This window comes from Miniopterus schreibersii, assembly GCF_964146895.1.
Source record: "Miniopterus schreibersii genome assembly, chromosome: 4".
NCBI lineage: Eukaryota > Metazoa > Chordata > Mammalia > Chiroptera > Miniopteridae > Miniopterus > Miniopterus schreibersii.
In genome coordinates, this window is record NC_138105.1 from 62461910 (window position 1) to 62485195 (window position 23286).

The window sequence follows — 23286 nt, forward strand, 5'->3', positions numbered from 1 at the left end:
ATTCCCCAGGCCTTGTTAAAGTGCATTCTGGGAATTGTAGTTTTCTGTAGAATAAAGGCGCCCTCTGGACCGTTCTGGGGGTCGTTTGGTGTAAGTTTTTGTGGAGTAGCCTCTTCCATATTCTTGAGGCAGTTATATTTCAAATTTGAAGCTTTAGCGTTAAGCTTTTTTAAATTAGTAATACGTTAGGTTTGTAGCTCATTTTTAAAATTTTTCAAGTAAAAAATTAAATCAATGTTATTAATATTGCTATGTGCCAGGCATTCTTGCACGCTTAACGTGTTTTATTTATTGCACATCACAATCAATGAGATATGTATTATCATTCCCATTTTACAGAGAATAAAACCGACGGCTTGAAAACAATTACTATTTATAGGACATAACTAGGTTCTTATTTTGGGGAACTGGAACGTTCCTAAAGCAGTCTATTGGTTGTTAGCTATTGCTTTTATCTTTGTGTAATCAGCTCCTGTACTACTGTCTCTGGAACATTTTTAGTTTTAAGTAAATTTAAATGATGCCCTTAACTTCAGAATGAAATAAGAGAAATGGGTCCAAGCTAAGTACTGTGTGAGCTTTGCCGGAGTAAGATTATCATTACTTTACAGCAGGAAGATATCTGAGATTCACAGTTTGGAATTTGCCCAGTCTCACAGGTAACAGTTGGCAGATCTTAATGGCAGAACAGTCGTAGTCCAAATCCAAGAGGCATATTGCCCGTGGGGAATATCACTAACAACTCATCTGAGTGCTATGTTCTAACCCTTTCCTGCCATTAACTTATTTAACCCTAGCAAAATAATCTATGAATTAGCAGCTCTGTTCATCTTCACTTTGCAGGGGAAGTAAATGAAGCACAGAATATGCCCAAAGGCGCGCCTTACAAGTGGTGGAGCTAGAATGACAATAGTGGAGGAATTTGGGTTCATTCAAAATTTGTGAACGAAGAAGCGTCAAGCACCGGGATTGGCAGTGAGCACCCAGTGTGAAGAAGGCAACTAGTTTCTGCTCTTAGGGAGCCCATGCAGGCGTTAGGGGCAGCAGATAATAAGCCTCAGGACTTAACCAACCTCTGGGTGAAGGCCTGAAAATAAAGTCAGCCAGTGACGTTTTTCTTTTAATATGGTGGCGTTTCAGGGGGCGTGGGGGAGGTAGAAGGGGGTATAGGGGGCATAAATGTTGATAGAGACTTGACGGGATGGTGAACACACAATACAGAATACAGATGATGTACATCCTACAGTTGTACACCTGAAACCTATATAATTTTATTAACCAGTGTCGCCCCAATAAAATTCAACAAAAAAAGAAGAAAAACCGAAGAAGATGGCGTTTCCCCGCTATGTTTTCTAACCACCAGTTGTCCCGGCACCATCTTCCTGGCCCTGAACCATCCCTGCCCGCTCCAACACCCTCCTCCTCGCCAGGATCAAAGATGGCGCAGGCGGGCCGGCGTTATGACGTGACGCAACGTCCGCCGGAAGGGCGCCGAGGGGCTCTAGGGAACCGGCGGCCTCGGCGGGTACTGTCCTGAGCTTCGAGAATTGGGTGCTGCTGCTCCACGCTGGAGTCGCCGCGCCGCCGCGGAGATCATGGTGTTCTACTTCACCAGCAGCAGCGGTGAGTGGGCGCCGCCACCTCCGGGTCCCTGCTCCCCGGCGCGTTCCCCCAGGCCGTCGCGGAGCCTGGACCTCGTCCTAACGCGCCGCCTCCGCGTTTGCCGCTTCTGCCTGTGCCCTCTCAAGTCCCCCGTGGTATTCGTCCCAGTGGCCCCCGAGTACCCCCTCGTCTGGGCCTGGGGGCCCGGAGAGACTCCTCCTCTGGGGCCTTTGCATCCGGAGTGTTCTCTCGCCTCAGTCGGGAAGACCTTCCGTAGTTACCTGGAATCGGGCGGTTTGTGGGCTTCTTCACACCGCATTTCAAGACATTCCCCCAGACACACACCCGAGGCCTTTATTCTGGCTGTGCCCTAGTAATTATGCACTTTGATTTAAAAAAAAAAACAACAACCAAAAAAGGAGACACTTGTCAACAACTCTGCCTTAGGGCCGGTACCCCTTAGCTTTCTAGGAAAGGGTTGCGAGGCCTGGGATGCAACAGAGAGCAATGAAGAGACCTTGGAATGGTAATAAAGCCACTCACTGGGCAGAACGGATGTCCCAGATCTTGAAAAGTGACATATGAGGATGTTTCTGATGTGTCGCTGGCAGTCAGGGAAAGGGTGCTTTTAAGTTGCCAGGAAAGGCTGTGACTAGACTTCGTTTCTCGTTTGTGTTGTTCCCTTTCTAGAACCAACCCCCAGTTAACTGCTACCCCCTGAAGACAGCTCTGGCTTATCTTTTTCAAATGCCTTTCCCGACCCGGCTCCTACCCAGGGATTGGTTAGGTGTACCTCTTCGGGGACCCCCTGAACGCTCCGTGTATAGCTTTTGCGTTGTCGTTATGGCATTAAACGCTGTCTGCTTGAGCGAGAGCGGAAACCCCTTGAGGGCAAGGACAGGATCTCCTTACCTTGTTTCCCTAGCATAGTGCATGGCGCATAATAGCTACTCCGTAGATGCATGTTGAATAAATGAGTGTTATCCGTTTACTTAATCATAACACTGTTCTGTTGCTACTGTCTCTGCTTGTTTGTTAAAGATGAGCTGCATGTTTTTTGTGTGGGTTTGAATACGGTGGTACTTTCTTTTTTGAGATGAGAACATTGAGGCCCAGAGAAGTTATATCTCACAGACCACTCCCTCACACACCTCTCCTACTCAATGACACTGTCACATCTCATTATTTTTCTCAGTAGTTTAGACTTCCACAGTGTGTCATATGCTATTTCCCTGCCTCTGTAGATTTGGTTGTTCTTACCCATATTGTTAAAATTACTAGACACAAAGTTCAAACTAGCCTGAAAAAAATCATTATAGGCCCCTTATAGCATTTTCATTCCTCCTCCTGTTCTGTTTTGCTCCCTCTGTCATAACTTGAGCATCTCTTTGTAGCGTCTCCACTCATGAAAAGTCCCCAACAACATAGATACTTATGCAAGCTCAAAGGGGAGTAAAAAGTACCGGCAGGATATACAGGTGCTAAATGTATTTTATGCTAGTTGCTTTATTTTTCTTAAAGCTATTCTAAATTCTTTGAGCGCTAGTTATATGTATCAGGTGCCCTAATTAGAACAGAGTGCTTCAGCAGATTTGTGGATTATATTTTTCTCATTGGCTTCAAATATAATGTCAGAACTGCTTCCTGTTGGAAAAATATCTAGCCTCTAAGTCTAATAAAACTGCACTTGTGCAGCAGATCTTTTAGAATTGCAAAGGTAATGGAAAAATTATAACTTTTCCGGTTAAATAGTAAAAGTACATACTCCAATATGGAAAACAACTTGAAATGCAGGATCTTCAGGAAATGACTTCGTATATATGCCCAAGCTTTTCAACCAAGTGGTTACTGCATAAAACCTTTTTTTTTTAAATGGGGAGAAAATCTCAATAGAAAGTTTTTGCCTTCCCTTTTGTTTTAAGATTAGTATCTCTGACTAAAATGTGTTCTATTTCATGCTTTCTCATAATGGCATAATGAACAGTAGCTTTATTATATTTCCAGTGTTAAATTCAAGATCCTGTTTTATGGACCCACAAAATACCTGCACTTTGCTCGTTAAGTCCAGTTGTACTTTTAGTACCTTTTAATAGCATCTATCTTAGGATAGAGTGTTCTGTAAATTATGAAATTATCACAGAGCCTCTCAAGTTGGGTTGGTTGCTACACCTGAATCAGGTATCTTCAAGATGACTACTTCCCATATTAATCAACCCTGTTATTTAGGTGAGAATAACAAAAGTACTAAAATAATTCAGTTTATTTTTCTTTCATCTCTTTTGACATGGACAGGAGTTTAATTTAGACTTCTTGCTCAGCTGTTGTACTCTTTTTTATTTTTTATTTTCTATTGGCATAATTTCAGTCTTTCAGAAAAGTTACAAGAGTAGTAAAAGATTTCCTTTATATCCTTCTCTTAGTTTCTGCAGATTTTAACATTTTACCTTTTTTAACCAAATTATAACATTTGCCTTATCTTAATTCCCCCCTCTCCACACACACACACCCACACACAATATCCTTCCATACATATAAAGAAAATGGGTGCATATATTAAAAATATATAAACATATATATGCATATTCAATTACATACGCATTTTTTACAAATTGAATCTTAATATATATAGAGACACAAAAATGCAGTGCCCTCTCTTTAATGAGTACATGCCATTTTGTTTATGGATGTACTATAATGTGTTTAACCAGTCTTAATTAGTGTTTAGGTTGTAAAAAGAACATCATTGCTTGATGGAGTATTTAATTAGTAGGATATACTCCTAGTGGTGATATTCTAGGACCAAAAGGGTATATATACATACAATATTGCCAAGTTGTGCAGAGAGAATCTGAAACACTTTTTAGTTTTATTCCTGCACTTTTGGCATTTGTTATATGCCACGCCAAGGCCTTATCAAGCTAATATAATGCTCAATTATAGGTAAGTATTTCTGTTAACTAGTCAATGCAAACATTCTCTCCTTTCAAGATATTTCTCTCACCTACTTCCAAGTAATTACAGACTGTAGACATTATAACTGCTAATTGAAGGAATTAGGAGTTTTCCCTCCCTAAGAAAAGCAACTATGATTGATAACTTAAGGAGTGTTTCATTACTGAAAGTACAGTCAATCCCGAATTTTAGAATTTATAATGAAAGAGTGCTGCTCCCTGACCTTCAGAGCTCTACTCACATGTGGTAGCTCTGTGCTCTGGGGTAACAGCCAATAGACTGCCTAGCCCACCCTTGCATCTGTCTGTCAGGCTTGTAGACTGAGAACCCAGTGACTTAATTCAGGAGTTTAGATCCAAATAGGGTCTAGTAAGTTTTGGTAGACTAGTTTGGAAACCCAGTGCCCAGTTAGCACTTTCGTTAGAAAACTTTTTGTTTGACTCCAGATGGAGCATGCCCTGGTTAAGACACACTAGCTAAGTAAAGTGTCTTTCCTAAAGTAAGCCATACCCAGAATATTCTATTTGATTTAGGATAGTGGTTCCTAACACCAACTTCACAGTGGAATTACTTGGGAGATTTTTTAAAAAACACCAGCACCTGCCTCCCAGAAATTAAGATTTGGTTAGTCTTAGGTGGAGCTGGGGCATAATTAGGTGATTCTAATATGTGATCAGGTTTCAGAGCAACTGATTTAGAAGTTTAAGAGCCCCAATGGGACAGGGAGCCCATTATAATTTGCAGCACACCTGGGATATGATTTAATATTGGCTAAATAAAATTATGAAAAATAACACTTGGCTAAGTATAGGAACCTATTTTTAAATGATTGAGGTGAAGGTTGTTTTTTCTTTTTTGAAAATTCTTTTGAAGAAGGCAAAAGTATAGGGCAGAACTGGAATTGCATTGAACTCTATTGAGGAAAGTAGCTATTTTTATTAAGAGTCAATAAACTTTCTGTTTGGGCCAGATAGTAAATATTTTAGACTGTGTGGGCCACATCTCTATAGCTTGTTCTTCCTTGTTTTGCTTTTTCAACCTGCTGAAATGTAAAAATAATTCTTAGCTTGAGGGCTGTCTAAAAAGAGGGCTGGATTTGGCATATGGGCCATGTTTTTTGCCAACCCCAAATTATTTGTCACTTGTTCTTCCCCATAAAACACTTTTGGTAATGAAGTTATCTAACCACTTTTTATTTTTGTTTTGTCTTAGTTAACTCATCTGCTTACACTATTTACATGGGAAAGGATAAATATGAAAGTAAGTTTTCAAAAGCATTTGATTTTGAAATTTCCATAAGGTAAGCGTTAATTGCCTTTTCTCCCTATGGTATGTTGGATATGAAGTTTCAACTGCTACTAACTAACCCATTATAAAGAACTCCAAGGGATTAACTTTCCTAAAATTTAGTTATATTAGGTAATATTTGAGCTAGTTGGACCACCTGTTGCTCATTTGAAACTTTACGAAGAGTTTTGTGGTATTGTTTGATTTAGGTTGATATGAATTTGAGGTTAACCTTTGCTAGTTTAAATCAAATAAAAATAATCTGTGACTTAAACTTGGAAAAGATAATTTTCTACATATTTTTACCACATTTAAGATTAGTGGAATCATATCTATTGGTTTTCTGAGGCTGAAGATGGCTTTTTTTAAAAACTTTATATTGGTGACACTATTACAGATGTCCCCATTTTCTACTCCTTTGCCCATCTCCACCCAGCCCCCGCCCCGTGAAGATGGCTCTTAAGTCATGAAATGTTAACAGTTTTTATCTAACTTTGTTGACCATATTTTTCAGAATGAAATACAGTATTTCATACTGCACACAATCATATAGCATTAAATGCTGTACACATTCATGTAATTAAAACAAAAATGTACAAAAAATACCCATATCCTTTGCTTTGCCCTCTATTTTCAGTTTTATTTCATGTTTTAACAGCTAGTCTCAAATAAATAAATAAATAAATAAATAAATAAATAAAGTCTCACTAATGAATTTGAACTACATTTTAAAAGAAACTGCCTGAGGGTGTAACCTTTTTCACTGCAGGAGTGAGGAGGGAGATGAAAGTGAAGTTTAGCTTTCTTGATTTAGAGAGCAGTGAGTTGAAAGCACTGACCCTCAGGGTATAGAATGCTGAAGTGAGGGAGGAAAGAATGGCAACAAGAGCTCTTGGAGAAAATGCCAGAATTTCTCTTCTTTAAGCTTGTAAAACACAGCTGCCTATCTCTTGGGGTAGTGTAATGTTTTGGGAAAGACAGCTCTTAAATCAGGCCAACTTGGGTTAAAATTCGAGATCTGTAGCAAATTAGCTATATTTACTTAACATCTTTGAATGTCAGATTTGTTAGATGTAAGAAGATCAAGGGATGGTATCTACCTTGCAGCGTTATGAAGGTTAATGAAAGCACCTGGGTAAAGTGTCTGGGCACTCAGTAAGTAGTAGTAACCATCACTGGAACTTCTTTAGCTCCCCAAAGCTGCCTCCTCTACTGGGAACATTCCAGGGCTGATGACTCTGCCTAAGTAGTCTGAGAGCTGGCTAATTCACTACAGTCACCTTTCTTTAACCTTCAGGTATTGCTTTTTGTTTCTTTTTCTAAAACTACCAGTATCTGTTCTAGGTGCAGTTTGAAAATGTCAGCAGTTTAAACTTGATCCTTTAAAAGAGGCAAGTATAACATTCTTCAGTATGAGACATTTGACATTAGTGAAATAAATAAGGCCAAAAAGTAAAAGCTGTCAAAGAATAATGATGTCATTGTATAGTTAGTATATGTATATTATATTTAAAATATGACATGCATGTAATATATAGCAGCATATATGATATACAATGTGATAGGTAATTGTTATATAAGTGTAGTTATAAATCATATCTATAGGAACAGTTTAAAACCTTGCTATACCACTGCTTGCTGTAAAGCAGAATCAGGATAAGCAAGGCTATCACATCCTAGCCAAGAGGAAAAAACAACAGAATAATGTAACTCACTTATAAACAGTTTTCCCTTACAATGAATTTATGACATTGACTCTGGGTGTGACTTAAGGGAGAAACTGTTTGCATTACAGTCAAACCTTGGTCCTCGAATGTGTCCCATCTCGAACAGTTCGATTCTTGACCAAAGTCGTTCAAGGAAAAATGTCTTGGTTGTCAAACAAAACTTCAGTTCTCAACCCAACAACCCTTTCATGCTGATGATACCTGTATGGTCAGTCATGTGCCTCTCAGGTGACAAAGGAGAAAGTGCGCAAGTATGAATCAGTTCACTATTAAACCAAGTCTCATTAACATCTCAGGAAATTGTGCTGTAAATATTTTTCGTGTTTTTTGCTTTTGTTGCTGGAATGGATTAATTCAGTTTCCATTATTTCTAATGGGGGAGAAATGATTCGGTTTTTGAACAAATCGCTTCTTGAACAGCCTTCTGGAATGAGTTAAGTTCAAGAACTGAGGTTCCACTGTATATCAATACTAGAGTTTTATATTTCTCCTAGTAACCCATCAATTGTCATGGGTAATTTGTATTTTTCTCATAGCATTCTCCTGATGAATGTAGCTGTAGGGGGGATGCTACCTTCCTATATTACATTGAACAGTAAGGCACAGTTATAAGAGCCATGGTTATATATCTACAGTAAATGTGGATCCAAACCTGACCAAATCTGCTTTTCTTTCTACCACATAAAGTGTGCGAACCCAAGACTGAGGTTACTGTGAAGCACCTAAAGCAGAGCTGCTATGTGCGGTTGTGCAGGCTTTTCATTGTGCAGCTCTGGGTGGCGGTGGGTGGTGGTGGGTGGAGTATTTCTTACAATGAAGAGCTACCTTGATTCTGGTTCACACTGATGGGCTACCAGTGGTGCTGACTAACCTGAAGCAGCTGTACCAGTGATGTTCCCAGCCTGTTTCTTACTCCTTCCATTTTAGTTTACTATTTGCTGGGTCTATTTGTGCCAGCCTCTGAGTATCCAAAGAGGAAGATTTAGTCTGTGTTTTCACAGTATTCGGGTGGAGACACACACTAAAACAAATATGGGTCGGTTTTGCTGTGAAACTCAAATTGCTTTAAAAAAATAAAGTCTATAAAAAAAGTATAGGCAAAATACATTAATAGCAAATACTGTAGAGGTGGAGGGGGCAGAGAGAGTAAATGTGATTTAAGGAAAGCTGAGAAGGCTTCATGGAGGAGTAGATTAGAATGGGCTAGATTGTAGAATCCTTTGTTGTTTTCTTTTTGTATGTGGAATCCTTTAAATGTCCTTTGGAGGAATTTATATCTAGAAATATAAATCTAGATGTAGAATTTATGTCTACATACATAAATTTAGATTCTATCTAGAGTCCACTGGAGTGGTGTTTTGTTGTCATTAAATGTATGTTGGAAAAATCTATGTATAGAACGCTTTTTCCCCAAGAACTCTTAGAGTCATTTGGAGGTATCAGCTTTCCTAGTCTACTTGGTAAGAAAGGTATAACGTTTTTATTTATGTATTTTTTAAAGAAGTTGCAGCACAGAACAGCAGTAAAAGCATAGGGTCAAATTTCTTTTTTTAATTTTTATTTATCTTTATTTATTTATTTATTTATTTATCCCTCACCCGAGATATTTTTTCCATTGAGTTTTTTAGAGAGAGTGGAAGGGAAGGAGGGAGGGGGAGCAAGAGAGAGAGAGAGAGAGAAACACACATTGATGTGAGACACATTGATTGGACACATGCCCTGACTGGGGCTGGGATCCAACCTTGACCCTGTGGTGTGTGGGCCAATGTTCTAACCACTGAGCAACACTGGCCAGGGTTATAATTTTCAATATTATTTTTATTTTTAGAGAGAGAGAAACATCTATTGATCAGCTGCTTCCAACACACCCCCTACTGGGGATAGAGCCCACAACCTGGGCATGTGCCCTGACCCAGAATCGAACCGGTGACCTCCTGGTGCATGGGATGATGTTCAACTAACTGAGCCACACTGGCCAGGGCTATAAATGAATTTTTAATTGAATTATTTACTTTCACTAAAAACTTTCAGTTGTGTTCCTTTTATAAGCCAGCAGGTGTCACCAGGGAGCCAAACATTGCCTGAGGAAGAGGTTTTTAGATTTCCCTTTATTTGTTCTGATTACCTGTTGGCTATTTGCTCAGCTTCCCGCTTAAGCTAGTAGAAAGCCCTTCAGAAAACTCAGTGTCTGCAGTTGCTGAGAGTACCGTCATCCAAGGTTCATCATCCTTTCACTTTTCTGTGAAATAAATACTCCATTTTACTTTCTTGGGTGCATTTTAAATCATCATATATGAATTATTTTGTTTACCTTATAGTTTTTAACTTTGTATCTAATACTGTAATGCTTCTTGTATTAAACACAATTAGTTACTAATTATTCATATGGCTATTAGAAGCACAGGGTGGGGCAGAAGTAGGTTTACAGTTGTGAGTACGAGAAACAGTTTGTTCTTGTATTTTTGTATTATTTTCCATACAAACAACTGTAAACCTACTTTTGCCCCACTTTTTATACATAAATACAACCTTTCTGTGGTGATATATATTATTAGCCTTAAAAACGTGCATAAATTTTGAATACTCACCTTTTAGAAATACACCTTAAGGAAATAATCAGGAATATGGACATTTATTTAGAAATAATTATTGAAACAATCCAGATGTCAACAATAGTAAGCTCATCCATATGATAGAATTAAGTTGTCATTGTTTCCAAAGAACTGTTTTTCTTTTTTATTAAAAAAATTTTTTTATTGATTGAAAGAGAGGGGAAGGGGGGAGGGAGGAAAGGGGGGGGGAGAGAGAGAGAGAGAGAGAAACGTCGATTTGTTGTTCCACTTATTTATGCATTTATTGGTTGATTCTTGTACGTGTCCTCACTGGAGATTGAACCGCAGTCCTGGCGCATGGGGACAGTGCTCTAACCAGCTGAGTTAGTTACCTGGCCAGAGCCAAAAATCTTTTAAAATCTTATTTTATTTTTACCTAACATACATTGTTTAAAGTTTTAAATAGTAACAGAATGCTTGTAATAAAAAACATCAGTTCCTAACTCATCCTTTCCAGTACCCATGTTCTAACCCCCAGTGACGTTACTTTTGGTGTTTTGCTATTCTATTTTATTTTTACTTTCAGAATTTTAGATGAATTTTTATACCTCTGGTGTTTGTGTTATTTCCTAATTTTCTGCAGTTTTATAATTGAGAGGTGTTTTTGTGTTTTTTTAAAGAAGTAAAATGGAATCCATTGGTTTTAAAATTTTAACAAAACCATTTTAGCATACCAATATTATTACAGTGAATGAGTTTTCTAAGACATGTAGCTTCTCAGCTGCTCCGATTTGTCAGTTTTATTATCTTCAAATAGAAATATCTTTGAACTTTATATTATAAGTATTACTATAGAAAATTACAACAATTATCATTGTCCAGTTGTAAAAACTATTTTTACGGAATTTTCAAGCATCAAAACCTCTCTGAATTACTCTTTTCTTCTTTAAGGGAAGGGGAAAATGTTGTGGAAAGGATTGATATTTCTCCCTTTCCAATTATCTGTGAACTCTGACATATCTTCATTTGACGATTTTTTACCTTTTCTTTGTTCTCTTATCTCCCTGTAGATGAGGATCTAATAAAGTATGGCTGGCCTGAAGATATTTGGTAAGTAACAATTATTTTGGTCGTGCTTTCAGTGGATCATTATTTACTTTCTTAGACCTGGCCAACCACCTGACTCAAGGAAGGAAGAGGGGGGGAGGGGAGGGAGGGGACAATGATGTGAGAGAGAAACATCTATCAGTTTCCTCCTATACACCCCTAGACTGGAGAATGAATCTGAAATCTAGTATGTACCCTGACTGGGAATCGAACCCACAACCCTTTGGTGTATGGGATGACACTCTAACCAGTTGAGCCACCCAGCCAGGGCAGACCACTCTTCTTGGTTGGATACGTGAGGGCTTCAAAGAAGTATTGAAGAAAATAGACACAAGCTTCTATGTGGGTAGAATATATAGAGCATCTGATCAGCTCCAGCTTTCAAGAAAACACAGACTGGGTTCCCTTTGTCTTCTTAACTCCCTCATGAGTTTAGCCCTGTATTGATCCAGTCTCTACCCCCTCTTTCTAAAATAATTTATGGAAATTTAAATAATAATACACACTTTCTTAGACTCCTTTCACGATAATTTATTGTGCTGCTCACAAAACCTAGTCCAAAAAATAAAAAAGTAAATAAAGGGAAAAAGACCCCTTCATTTTAGTTGAATTCTGTTCTTTTTCTCACTGCCTTACACACCACGTGGGTTTTTCTGCCACTCAGATCCAGAACCTTTCAGGGCTGCGTGGACTCCTGGTGCTTCGTTTTTCTTTCTCTTTTCTTTTTTTTATATATATATCTTTATTGATTTCAGAGAGAGGAAAGGAGAGGGAGAGAGAGAGAGACAGAAACATCAATGATGAGAGAATCATTGATCAAGCCCACAACCTGGGCATGTGCCCTGACCAGGAATCGAACCCCGATCACCTGGATCCTAGGTTGACGCTCAACCACTGAGCCACACCCGGCCAGGCTCTTTCTCTTTCACAAGAAAGAGAAAGACTCTCAGACTCACACTCTCAGACTCAGTTTGCTTACTTTTTCTACTTCAGCTTCCACCACTCATTCTGACCCTTGTGATGTCTCTCTCCTGGAGCCTAATTCTGCCTATAGAGTGGGATATGGTCTGCACAGCTCCTAACACCCGTAACAAGTACTCTTCCTGAAGATAAGCTCTTGGATCTTGTTGCTTTAATGATAGTAATAATCACCATTATTGAGCATTTAACTGTATGCCAGATACTGTTATGTTTTTACCTCCATTAATACATTTAACCTCATATTAACCCTGTGAAACAGTTGCCGATGTGCCCATTTTTCAGAGGAGGAAACTAAGGCTAAGAGAAACTGAACAGATCTGCTCTGGTTGTTGCTGGCCTCCAGCTAGCTGTAGTTGTAAGTCACTGCTTCTCTCTCCCTCTGAGCTGCTACTCTTGGCTTCAGGTAACTTTTTTCTTCCCTCAAGCTGTGGTTATGGCTCTCCGTGGACCTCTTTTCTCCAACTGTGGGCCCACGTCCTTCACTTAATTCCTTATAGTGACAGAGTTTAGGCTGCCACTTTTCAGACGTGTTGATTGATTTTCAGTGAGATATACAGCATTGAACATTTAATAGGGAAAATATTACAGAGACTAACTGAAGCCACCCCTGGACTCTGCTTACTTCTTCTATGCCCAGATCTGTCTGCAGGCACTGCTAATGGGTGCCCCCTCTCCTGTTCCAGCCTATCCCATTGTGAAGGGGCTAATTCATGACCCCAATGGACATACTTTCTTCTCGTTCTTCCTTCTCTAAAGTCCACATGCCAGGAACCAAGAGACACTAGAAACTTGAGGAATTTTAAAGTCTTTTTTATTTTCCCCCTGTCCCAGTGCTGTGGGCCATGTTCTGAACTCAAATATGTCATCAAGGTGGACAGTGCTTGGCACTGCCTTACCTCAGGTGGACAGTTTGCACTGCTGAGGGCTTCCTATGACCCTAGACTATAAGCCCCATGAGGATAATGATCTGTTTTGTTTAGTACTATATTCCCAGTACCTAGCATAGGACCTGGCACATAGGTGTTCAGTAACTACTTGTTGACTTCTTAATTGACTAGCTCTCCGCCTGTCTAGAAATAATCTCTACTGGACATTTCTTCAAAATGAGAACTGCACCTGTTTAAGTTACCTTTTGTAAATTTTTAACATATCAGGCTTGAGGCAGAGATATCTGCATAGAAAAGATTATATATTCAAATGTACCATGAAAGTCAATTTACCACAGTCTATTATCTGACATTTAAGAAAAAAAATAGCCCTGGCTGGTTTTCTCAGTGGTTAGAGCATTGGCCCTCAGAGTGAAGGGTCCCGGGTTCGATTCCAGCCAAGGGCATGTACCTTGGTTGCAAGCTCGATCCCCCGCCCCAGTTGGGATGACTGCAGGAGGCAACCAGTCAGTGTCTTTCTCTCACATCGATGTTTCTCTCCCTCCCCCCCTCCCCCTTCTCTGAAAAGCAACGGAAAAAAATATCCTCAGGTGAGGATTTAAAAAAAAAAAAAAAAATTAAGTGGAAGAGAAATTTCCAGTTTACAACGTATACCCCGTATACTCTGACTTGGTTTTTCATTTCATTAACATTGATTATTTCCTGGAATACTACTTAACCACAGTGGTGTCTACCAATACCTACACACCCTTTACCCTTTTTGACACTCTTTAATAGTCTTGAGATTAAGGACTATTGTTGAAAGTGATTGACTTACTTTCAGAAGCTATTTAAGGTCTATGTGAGCTGAAAGAGCCCTAAATTTAAGACCTCTTCTGGTGCATAAACTGTCAATCCTGGAAACATTCCTGAGTGTGCTAAGAAGGATGCAGTGGGTGACATTCCAGGGCAGGTTTCCTGGTTCACTTCACTCTGGTGCTTTACCTCTAAATGTCAACATCTGAGTTTATACCAGGAAACCTTCTGAGGTGCCTTTAAGCAGAGGATTTTCCTAGGACTAAATGAGAATGGAATTAAATTAATCTTTAAACAAAGGAAAATAGAAATAGTGTGCATTAATAACCTCCTTAATGAGTAGTATTTCTAGAGATCTCACTTGAAGGAGTTAAACGACGCAGCTTCTGGGGCCCTGCATTTCTTCATTCTCAGGTCATTGATTCTCATATATTGAAGTTTGCAGTCTCTGCACTTGGTAAAGGTAATAGTGATTAAGCAGAGAGAGGAAGATAGAAGAGGGAACTAGTGGGCAGAATTTAAACTTTGAGTAAGCATATTGGGATGCTTGGAAGTTTTTTAAGGAAACTTGCTCAAGATAATTTATTTACAGAGCTCGCTTTTTTGTTTGCTTTACATTTCAACCAAAGACCCATGCTTTTATGCATCCCCCTGCCCTTTAGGTAGAGGTGTACCCATGAGCATGAAGTTGATGGGTAGCGGCAGTGATATTCCCGTGTGTGTTTTAGTACTTTGATTACTTATGTATGAATCTATTAAATATATATTGAATTATTTGTGTATTTTGTTTGGTAAAATTTAACATCAGAGACCTTTAAGAAAAATCAGAATACAATTGAGCTATTATGCATATATAGGAGAGCTGTTGTAAATAGAGAAGTGGCTTAAAACAAGTTGGAATGGGAGAAGCTACTTCTCAGTTGAGCTTGCTTATTAATGGAGCATTTTCCTAAGATCCTGAGAGGAGGTAATAAGATATATAATTTCTAGATTTGCAAAAAAAAAAAATCAAACACATTTTCTGGAGGGAGAATGCCAAGCTGAGATGATAATCTGTAGGACTCTCTTACATGGAAATGCAAATGAGTCAATGAACCAGTTGGAAAAAAATAAATCAAACTAAGATGTTATACTCATTCCTGGCTATCAGTAATGGTTAAGAATAAAACCTAGCAGCATCATAGGCTGCCAAAAATGTGTAGTATTTTTCTGTATCCAAAGTGACTAGCAAGATGCTCAACCTCTTTAAAGGGACATTAGAAACAGCATAATCTTAACATTTATATAGGATCACACTGTGTGAATGTGTGACCATTTCACTTCTAAAAAATACATTTTCAATGCTAAGAAAATGTCTAGAGAAATATATAATGGTATGTACCTCCTTAGAGTTTTACTATGCATTCTTCAGTCTCTACAGGTAAGGACTGAGGAGGAGATGATTCAAGTTAACAGAATCACATAGTGACAATTGTTTATTATCGTTTGATGCTAGGATTCCAGGGGCATCTCTGGGTGTTGGAAGAAAGTCACCTTCATTTGGTGAATTGTATTTATGAAAAACTTAATATCTCAAAATGTTCAATCAGGTGAAAAAGAAAGAACATTTTAAAAGATCTAATTAAATTGGTGGATGTTAGAGCCTTACTGAAAGTTAACTTTAGGACATTGGGGTGGGAGGGCATTCTGAATGTTTTTAGGACAATGTCATAAAGGGCAATCACCGTGCTCTCCCAGGAGGCATATATTAGTGCCATTGTCATATATAAGGCTGGGTGAATTCTTGGACTCTGACCCATTTTATGGTGTCTGTTTACTGTCTTCATTCCTCACATGACTCTTCCAACTCTGCCTGACTTCTCTTTGGATTGTTTTGCCATCTCTTGAAACTCAGGATGTCCCAAACCAAACCCCTCATCTTTTTCTCTAAACTGGTGCCCTCTCCCACAGTGATTCTGCAAGTCTCCCAGGCTTGCAGCATTGGAGTCTTGCTGACTACTTTCGTTCTCTTCTCAACTGAAATCCTCTCCCTGTTTTCTTTAAGTCCTGTGCTTCAGTCAGGGACCCACCAAATCTCAGTTTGCCAGTGAAGCCTTTGTCACTGATAGCACTTTCTCACTTGAAATAGCACCCGTCCCAGGGCATGTAACATTTATTGTCTCTAGTACTCAGCTTGACACTTAGTCTCACACAGCTACAGAACTTTCCATGTTTATCTTATCTCTCCCAGTTGATTGTAAGCCCTGCGGAAGCAGTGACTGTATTTTATGCTCCCCATGGTGCTTATCATGTGGCAGGCACTGAGTTAATACTTTCTGGATTGGAATGCTTTAAATGCAAGTGACCCAAGGAGATGGTTGTCTTGTACCGTCTTGCTAAAAGTGGTTTTCATTCTTTGTAGGTTTCATGTGGACAAACTCTCTTCAGCTCATGTATACCTTCGATTACATAAGGTAACTGGATTTCAACATGGATTCATAACTTTTTCTTTAGTGATAAGCATCATATCTTGTCCTCTGTTCTTTTTTCTGCAATCAAACTGCTTAAAGTACTAAATATGTAAAAAAGTCTGAAAATTAGCAAACAAAGAGATGTTTTTCCCCTCCCAGAAAATCACTAAGGCAAATTCTGGTGATTTCTGAGGCTTGGATATAGTGCCTATTTCCCAGCTACAAGCACTGCTTTTCCTGCCAGTTCAGGTGTGTGCTCTGTCACCTCTGCTTTCTCTCCCTTTCATTTCAGTTGACACTACTGGACTTTCTATCTTTGCCAGTGGAGATCATGCTGTGGTTTCTTTTTTGCTCAGGCTCATGTGATTTTCCTGTATTACCAAGGGCAGATGTTCCCAGTTATCAAGGGCTTTGGGAGGTTTAAAACAGCATTATAGTAGTAAAGGGAAAAGATTTAATGTTCCCTAGTAACATAAAACCACTATTTTTCCAATCTGTCTTTACATCCATATGTTATATTTTATATAGTTGAGTCATAGGGTATATATACCTGTTACGTGTATTGCTCTGTAAAATGTTTTATTTTGGAATGATTTTAGATTTACAGAAAACTTGCAAAAAGTGCAGAGTTTCCATATACCACACACCCAGTTTCCCTCATTGTTAACATTTTATACTACCATGGTAGATTTGTCAGAACTTAGAAGCCAACATTGGTACATTTATATTAACTAAACTGCAGACTCTATTTTGATTCCATCAGTTTTTCCATTAACGTTCTTTTTCTGTTCCAGGATCCAGTCCAGGGTCCCACATTGCCTTTAGTTGTCGTGTCTGCCTAGTCTTTGGTCTGTGACAGTTTCTTACTCTTCCCATTTCTCATGTCCTTGGCAGTTTGAGAAGTATGGTCAAGTATTTTATATTGGGCTTATCTGATGTTTTTGTCATGAATAGACTGGAGTTATGGGTTTGGAGGGAAGAATAGCACAGAGGTCCTCTCACCTGACAGCTAGGAAATGTATGTATTTATCCTAACCCATGTATACACTTCTATGTATCAGTTGTTTCTGTATCTCTCCATTTGTATCCACATTTAGCTAAACACGAGCTCATACTAATGTCTCTGTCAAATCCATTACTACATGGGCCATTCTAGCCTTTCTTCCTTGCTTATTGTTAAGTTCCTTCTCAGACAGTGAGAAGCCTGGCTTCCACCATCCACCATTTATTTGCTTGCTTATTTGACTCCAATATATGTGTAAGTGGTTTCAGATTTGTTAACCCATATTCCCATACGAAACAACTTTATCAACTAAAGTACAGTGTTTATGTGCAATTGTTTTCAGTTTTTGCCTTACAGTTTCGAGTCAAAACAGTTTTCCAGTTACTTATAAGCTCCTCCCACCCCAACCCCCTTCAGTGATGTTGTGTCATACACTTGTAATACAATTAGATTTTTTTGTCTCAGTCCACATTCCAACCTGGCATCCCCTGGTTGATTGTTTTTTTGTTTTGTTTTTTAAATATATCTGTTGATATCAGAGAGAGGAAGGGAAAGGGAGGGAGGGAGAGAGAGAGAGACACATCAGTGATGAGAGAGTTGTCATTGATAGGCTGCCTCCTGCACATTCCTGACTGGGGATGGAGCCTGCAACCTGGTCATGTGCCCTGACTGGGAATCGAACCCAATCTCCTGGATCCTAGGTTGATGCTCAACCACTGAGCCATGCCTGGCTGGGTGATTGTATTACTTTTTAAGCAACAGCTTATAAAGCTTTTCATGTTACTGAATTTTTTTATTTTTTTATTTTTTGGCTGACTGCTTTGAGTTGACAATATGCCACAATTAATATGAAACCTTCTATGTCAAAATTTAGATTGTTTACAGTTTTCAGCATTATGACTCCAACAAGAAATATCTTTTTTTTGGAGAGAGAGAAGAAGGGCGAGAGAGAGAGAAACATCGATCGATTGCCTTCCATACTCGGCCACCTTGTTGGAGGATTGAACCTGAAACCTGAGTATGTGCTCTGACCAGGAATCGAACCTGCCACCTTTCGTTTTACAGGCTGACACACCAACCAACTGAGCCACATTGGCAGGGCAAGATATATCTTTTTATGAACTACTTTCAGTTTTTCTTTTGAAATATTTTTTAGAGTAATTATTAGAAATAGAATTATTGGGCCAAAGATATAAACAGTTTGGTAACTCCTTTTATGCCAGATTGCTCTCTGAAAGTATTGTGCTAATTTTAAATGCTATCACATAAATATAGGTTTTCCAGATACTTTTGGGAATTTTATAACTTTTTTTAAAAAAAAAAAAAGCAACCTTTTTGATCATTTTAGTAAATACATGATGCTATTTCATTATGGTTATAATACTCATTTCTTAATTTGTTTGCAAGGTTAAGCATTGTGCTGCATCTTTACTTACACTTTTGTTTTTGAGAACTATTATAAAGGAAAAATGGAGGATTGTGAACTCCGTGTTGAAACAAAATTATGAATTCTCCTCTGCCACTTCTTGCCATTTTGGAACTATTTTAAGTTTAGAAAAAATAGAGTGTGGTGTTACCAAGTTTCCTTTTGGTTCACATTAAAGTTTTTCCTTTGGATTCTGCTATGTTAGAAAATGGAAATAATGGTGGTTGTCCCAAGTTCACATTACCACCAGTTTTTACTTGAATAGAAGTTTTAATGTTATTTTCTTTTGGAAGCACATATTGTACTCAATAAAAATATGTGCTCTTTAAGGAACTCTTACCTGGTTGACCTCCTGCAGTAAGTATATGGCATGGAGCCCTTGTACCTAGTAGGTACCAAGTAAGTGTTGGATATGTAATAGGACTAAGTGGTTCAGAACCCAGACTCTGGGTTTGAATACGGGCTCTGCTGCTTGCTTTGTGACTGAACAAATTAACTTAACTGTGCCCATTTTGTCATCTGTAAAAGACAGCTAACAGTACCTATTTTATTGAGTCATTGTGAGGATTAAATGAGCTTGTCTATCTGAAGCACTTAGAATAATACCTGGCATATGCTAAGCACTATGTGTTAATTTTATTTTTTTTACTGAATTCAGTTGAATTCTACCCAAACCTTGAAGACCATAGATATTCAACTGTGCTCTTTCCTAGGCTTCTTTTATTTTTAAAAACTCATAGATAAATCTCACTTATCTAGAGGTTTCTTATTGTATTAACATAGATGGCACAAAGCCTACAGTTAAAATCTGACCTTTACATCTTGAGAGTACCTTAGACTCTCCACTCAGTTTGTTTACTCTGACTTTATGCATAATGCTAAGCTGAGTGAGGTTTTTTGGTTTTTTTTCCTGCTCATATTATATTAGAAGTTGCAAATCAGGAAGCTGAGATTGCTCCAGGAATGGTGACAGCCACAGGTAGTAAGAAGGGATATTGGGACATAGCCTGACATCAAGGCCAAGGAACTAGTATTTCCACAAGAACTCAGTAAGCACCATACTCTGGGGCCAATTCTTAGAGCATGGTTCTAGTTCTGGGTTTATCTATCAGTTCTGTCACTTAACTAGCTATGTGGGACCTTGGCCCAGTTACTTAACCTCACTAAGCTTCCTTTTCTTCATTGGTAAAATGAGGATAATACTATCCATTTCATATGGCTATTTACACAGTACCTGGCATGTGGTGGGTACTCAGAAACTAGTAGTTACTGTTTTGTTTTTTAATTATTCACTTTGGTTTATTTAGCGTAGGGTCAATCAGCTCCTGTGTCTTGTGGAAGCCCCTGAAGGCATCACTATAACTATATTATAGCCTAGTATAGTGGTTGATATTTATAATGATGACATTATGTAATCAAGATGTTAAATTCAGAATCCTCTATGTGGTCAGGGAATTGCACAGGATGAGATACATCATTAAAATAGTGACAAACTTAAATCACTTGGTTTGGGGTCAAAATTTATATATTTGAGAGATTCCCATTTAAAACATTTAATATAAAGAAAAAATGTAGAAACATAATGGAATACACTTAATTTATCTCAAATATTTATGTAGGTAGAACATTTCACTCCCAGGCATAAGTGCGTCTGTAATACCATGCCTTGTATGAGCCAATACAGAGTTGATTTCCATTTGCTCTTGCCTCTGAAATATTTTTCTTCTTCTGAAATGGCTTTGCTTATTCAGCTTTGACTTTGATACAGTATCTGTAGAGAAAAGAATCAATATTATTTCTCCTTTATAGTGGGTGGTTTTATTTAACACACCAAGAGCTTGCTTCCTGATTAAGGCTGAGGATAGATGACCTACTAGATGTGTGAGATCCAAAACTATAAGATGTCTCTTTGAGAGGAAGGTCATAGGGACCTCAGCTAAGAAGACTTCCAGTTATCAAAAATAGACACCACTTCCCACAAGGTTTCTAGAAGTAAGAATGAGAAGAGAAATTACTCAGACATAATTACAGTTAATTTTTTTGTAATTTTCTTTCATGCCCTGTGTTTGTATTTTTTACTTATCAGTTTAAATAAATAATCCTGTAACAGATTCATTTTTCAGTGTTCTGAAATACAATTGAAGAGCCCCTGCTTTTTCTTTTTTCTTTTTTAGAATGTTTTTATTGATTTCAGAGAGAGGAAGGGAGAGAGAGAGAGAGAAGCATCGATGATGAGAGAGGAACAGCTGTCAGCTGCCTCCTACACACCCCTTTACTGGGGAACGAGCCCGCAACCCGGGCATGTGCCCTGACCGGGAATCAGACCATGACCTCCAGGTTCATGGGTGATGTTCAACCAACTGAGCCTCACTGGCCAGGCAAAGAGCCCCTGCTTTTAACAAAACCGTGCCTGGTAAGGGCAAAACTCAATGAGTGCTCTGGTATCAATCAGTAAGAAAGCAGTGGACCATTTGGTTTATTTTTGTGTTTCAGGGGGAGAACATAGAAGACATTCCAAAGGAAGTATTGATGGATTGTGCCCATCTTGTGAAGGCCAACAGCATTCAAGGTCAGTTTTCCTAGAGGTGCTTTCAGAATTAGCAATGATTTCTCTGTGTGAGATGGATTATGTTTTAGAGAACATGTTCCTGACTTTGGCTTGAATCTAAGGACTACCATGTAATATGCCTTTGCCCTGTTTTGTTCTTTAAGATGGCAGTTCTTCTACCCATCAAAGAACTAAAAACTAATTTCCCCACCTGTCTAATGTTTATGGCCCTATCTCAACTCTTTAACTTTGTTTTTCTTATCTTGCATAGTAGGTTGTCTATACCTGCCTACCCTTAAGGATATTTGTAGAGAGAGTTTTTGAAATCAGGCTGTGTTAATAGCTAAGCAAGAAATGTGTCTGATGGCTTTATTTTTATGTTGCTTGATGGCTTTATTTCCACTCTTTGTCATTAGATACTAGAACTCAAGTCTCCAAGTCACTCTTTCCTTCTTCCCTTGTCCCTTTGTTCTCCCGGTAAATTATGAAGGTATCAAGTCAATTGATCTTTTTCTCCCAGAGAATCTTATTTAATTGGTCTGGGGTAATCCAGTGAGTATTAGTATGCTTGCCGTGCTCTCCAGGTGATTCTCATGTGCAGAGAGGGTTGAGAACAATTGGTGTTAAGTGTTTTAGGCAATACTGGGCTTGGTCCTTGTCTATTTCTACTGTGCAAGATTTAATCTGTCAATAGTAGTATAGGTTAAGAAGGACAATTATTGAGGTGGAGGTGGGAGTTAAAAAGGGGAGCCAGGAGATGGTGTTCTGCTAAGAATGTTTGAGTTAGATTGGATTTTAAATATAGGACATAGACCTAGATAGGGTAGAGGTAAGTTTGTTTTGATATGAAGTTGGAGGAAGATCCAGAGGGTTGGAAAGAAATAAGGTTAGAAGATAAGCATGGGGCAGACACATAGCCAGTAGCAGGTACCAGGAGTTGGTGATTACAGAGCAGGAGCTGGGGACTGTACCCCCTTCCCCATCACTTAGACTGCATTTTCTGAGTCTAATTCAGCAGCTTTAATGAGTCAGGTACATAGCCAAAGAACGTGGAAGTCTTGTCTTACAGAGCCACTGGTTTTCAACTCCATAAATCATTAAATTGCAGTTAGTTTTAGAACATTCCATTTTCATGAGTAGAACAGTTTCTAAGATTTCCAGTTAAGATCTTCAGTTACTAACCTAAAAATAATATAAACTAAAACTATTATTCTCTTATTTGTTGCAACCTCTTTCACAGGTTCTTGTCTCATTTCCATGCCCCTGACTAGCAGATGTGACTTTATTAAAAGGGCTTTAGACTTTTTATTCTTGGCCCAGCCTCTTTTTTTAAATCTCTGTATAGATTACTGGTTTTAGAGAAAACAATCGGAGAGAGGAGTCGTGACACAGAATTACTTTTCTCTCTTCAGCCTTTCACAGTGACAGTTCACTTAACAGAAAAAGGAGATGGGCCTAACTGAGAGTCTCACTCTTGTGAGTAAATAGCAGAGGATGCTGAGGAGTAAAGATTTTCTTTGCTGTGAGATTTGCTAAGTACTCCCCATTTGTGTAGTTAAAATGTTTTCCTCCATGGTTGACCACCTTCAGCACTCAGAATCAAGGGAGTTGGGGTTAAACTTGTTTGTCTTCATAGAATCTGGTCAGCCTGTTTTCATCTTAAACTTTCTAAAGGTTTAGACACTTTTCATGACACCCCCACCTTGTCTATTCAGTTAAGTCCAAACTTAAGCTGGCATTTAAGCATCTTTGATATGACTACAGAATTCCTTTTCCCTTCACATATTTCATGCTCCAGCCAAACCAAATATTTGGTGTTTTTCTACCTTTGCTTATGCAGTCATGTGTCACTTAGTGATGGGGATATGTTCGGAGAAATGCGTCATTAGGTGATTTTGTCATTGTACAAACATCATACAGTGAACTTACACAAACCTAGGTGGTATAGCCTGTTACACATGTAGCCTGT

General features: G+C 38.6%; 1 protein-coding gene across 2 annotated transcripts in view; it reads left to right on the forward strand.

Moving 5' to 3' along the window:
• Positions 1–1470: 1470 nt before the first annotated feature.
• The window catches only part of CCDC25 (coiled-coil domain containing 25), a 37774-nt gene continuing 15958 nt past the window's right edge, over positions 1471–23286 (forward strand). The window contains exons 1-5 of one of the 2 annotated variants that reach the window (XM_081136409.1): positions 1471–1623; positions 5767–5814; positions 11191–11230; positions 16292–16343; positions 21263–21338. In XM_081136409.1, coding sequence (XP_080992535.1) covers positions 1596–1623; positions 5767–5814; positions 11191–11230; positions 16292–16343; positions 21263–21338 — 244 coding nt within the window. In that variant the 5' untranslated portion in view covers positions 1471–1595. The remainder of the gene's footprint in view (positions 1624–5766; positions 5815–11190; positions 11231–16291; positions 16344–21262; positions 21339–23286) is intronic. The other variant, XM_081136410.1, reaches the window with a different exon arrangement.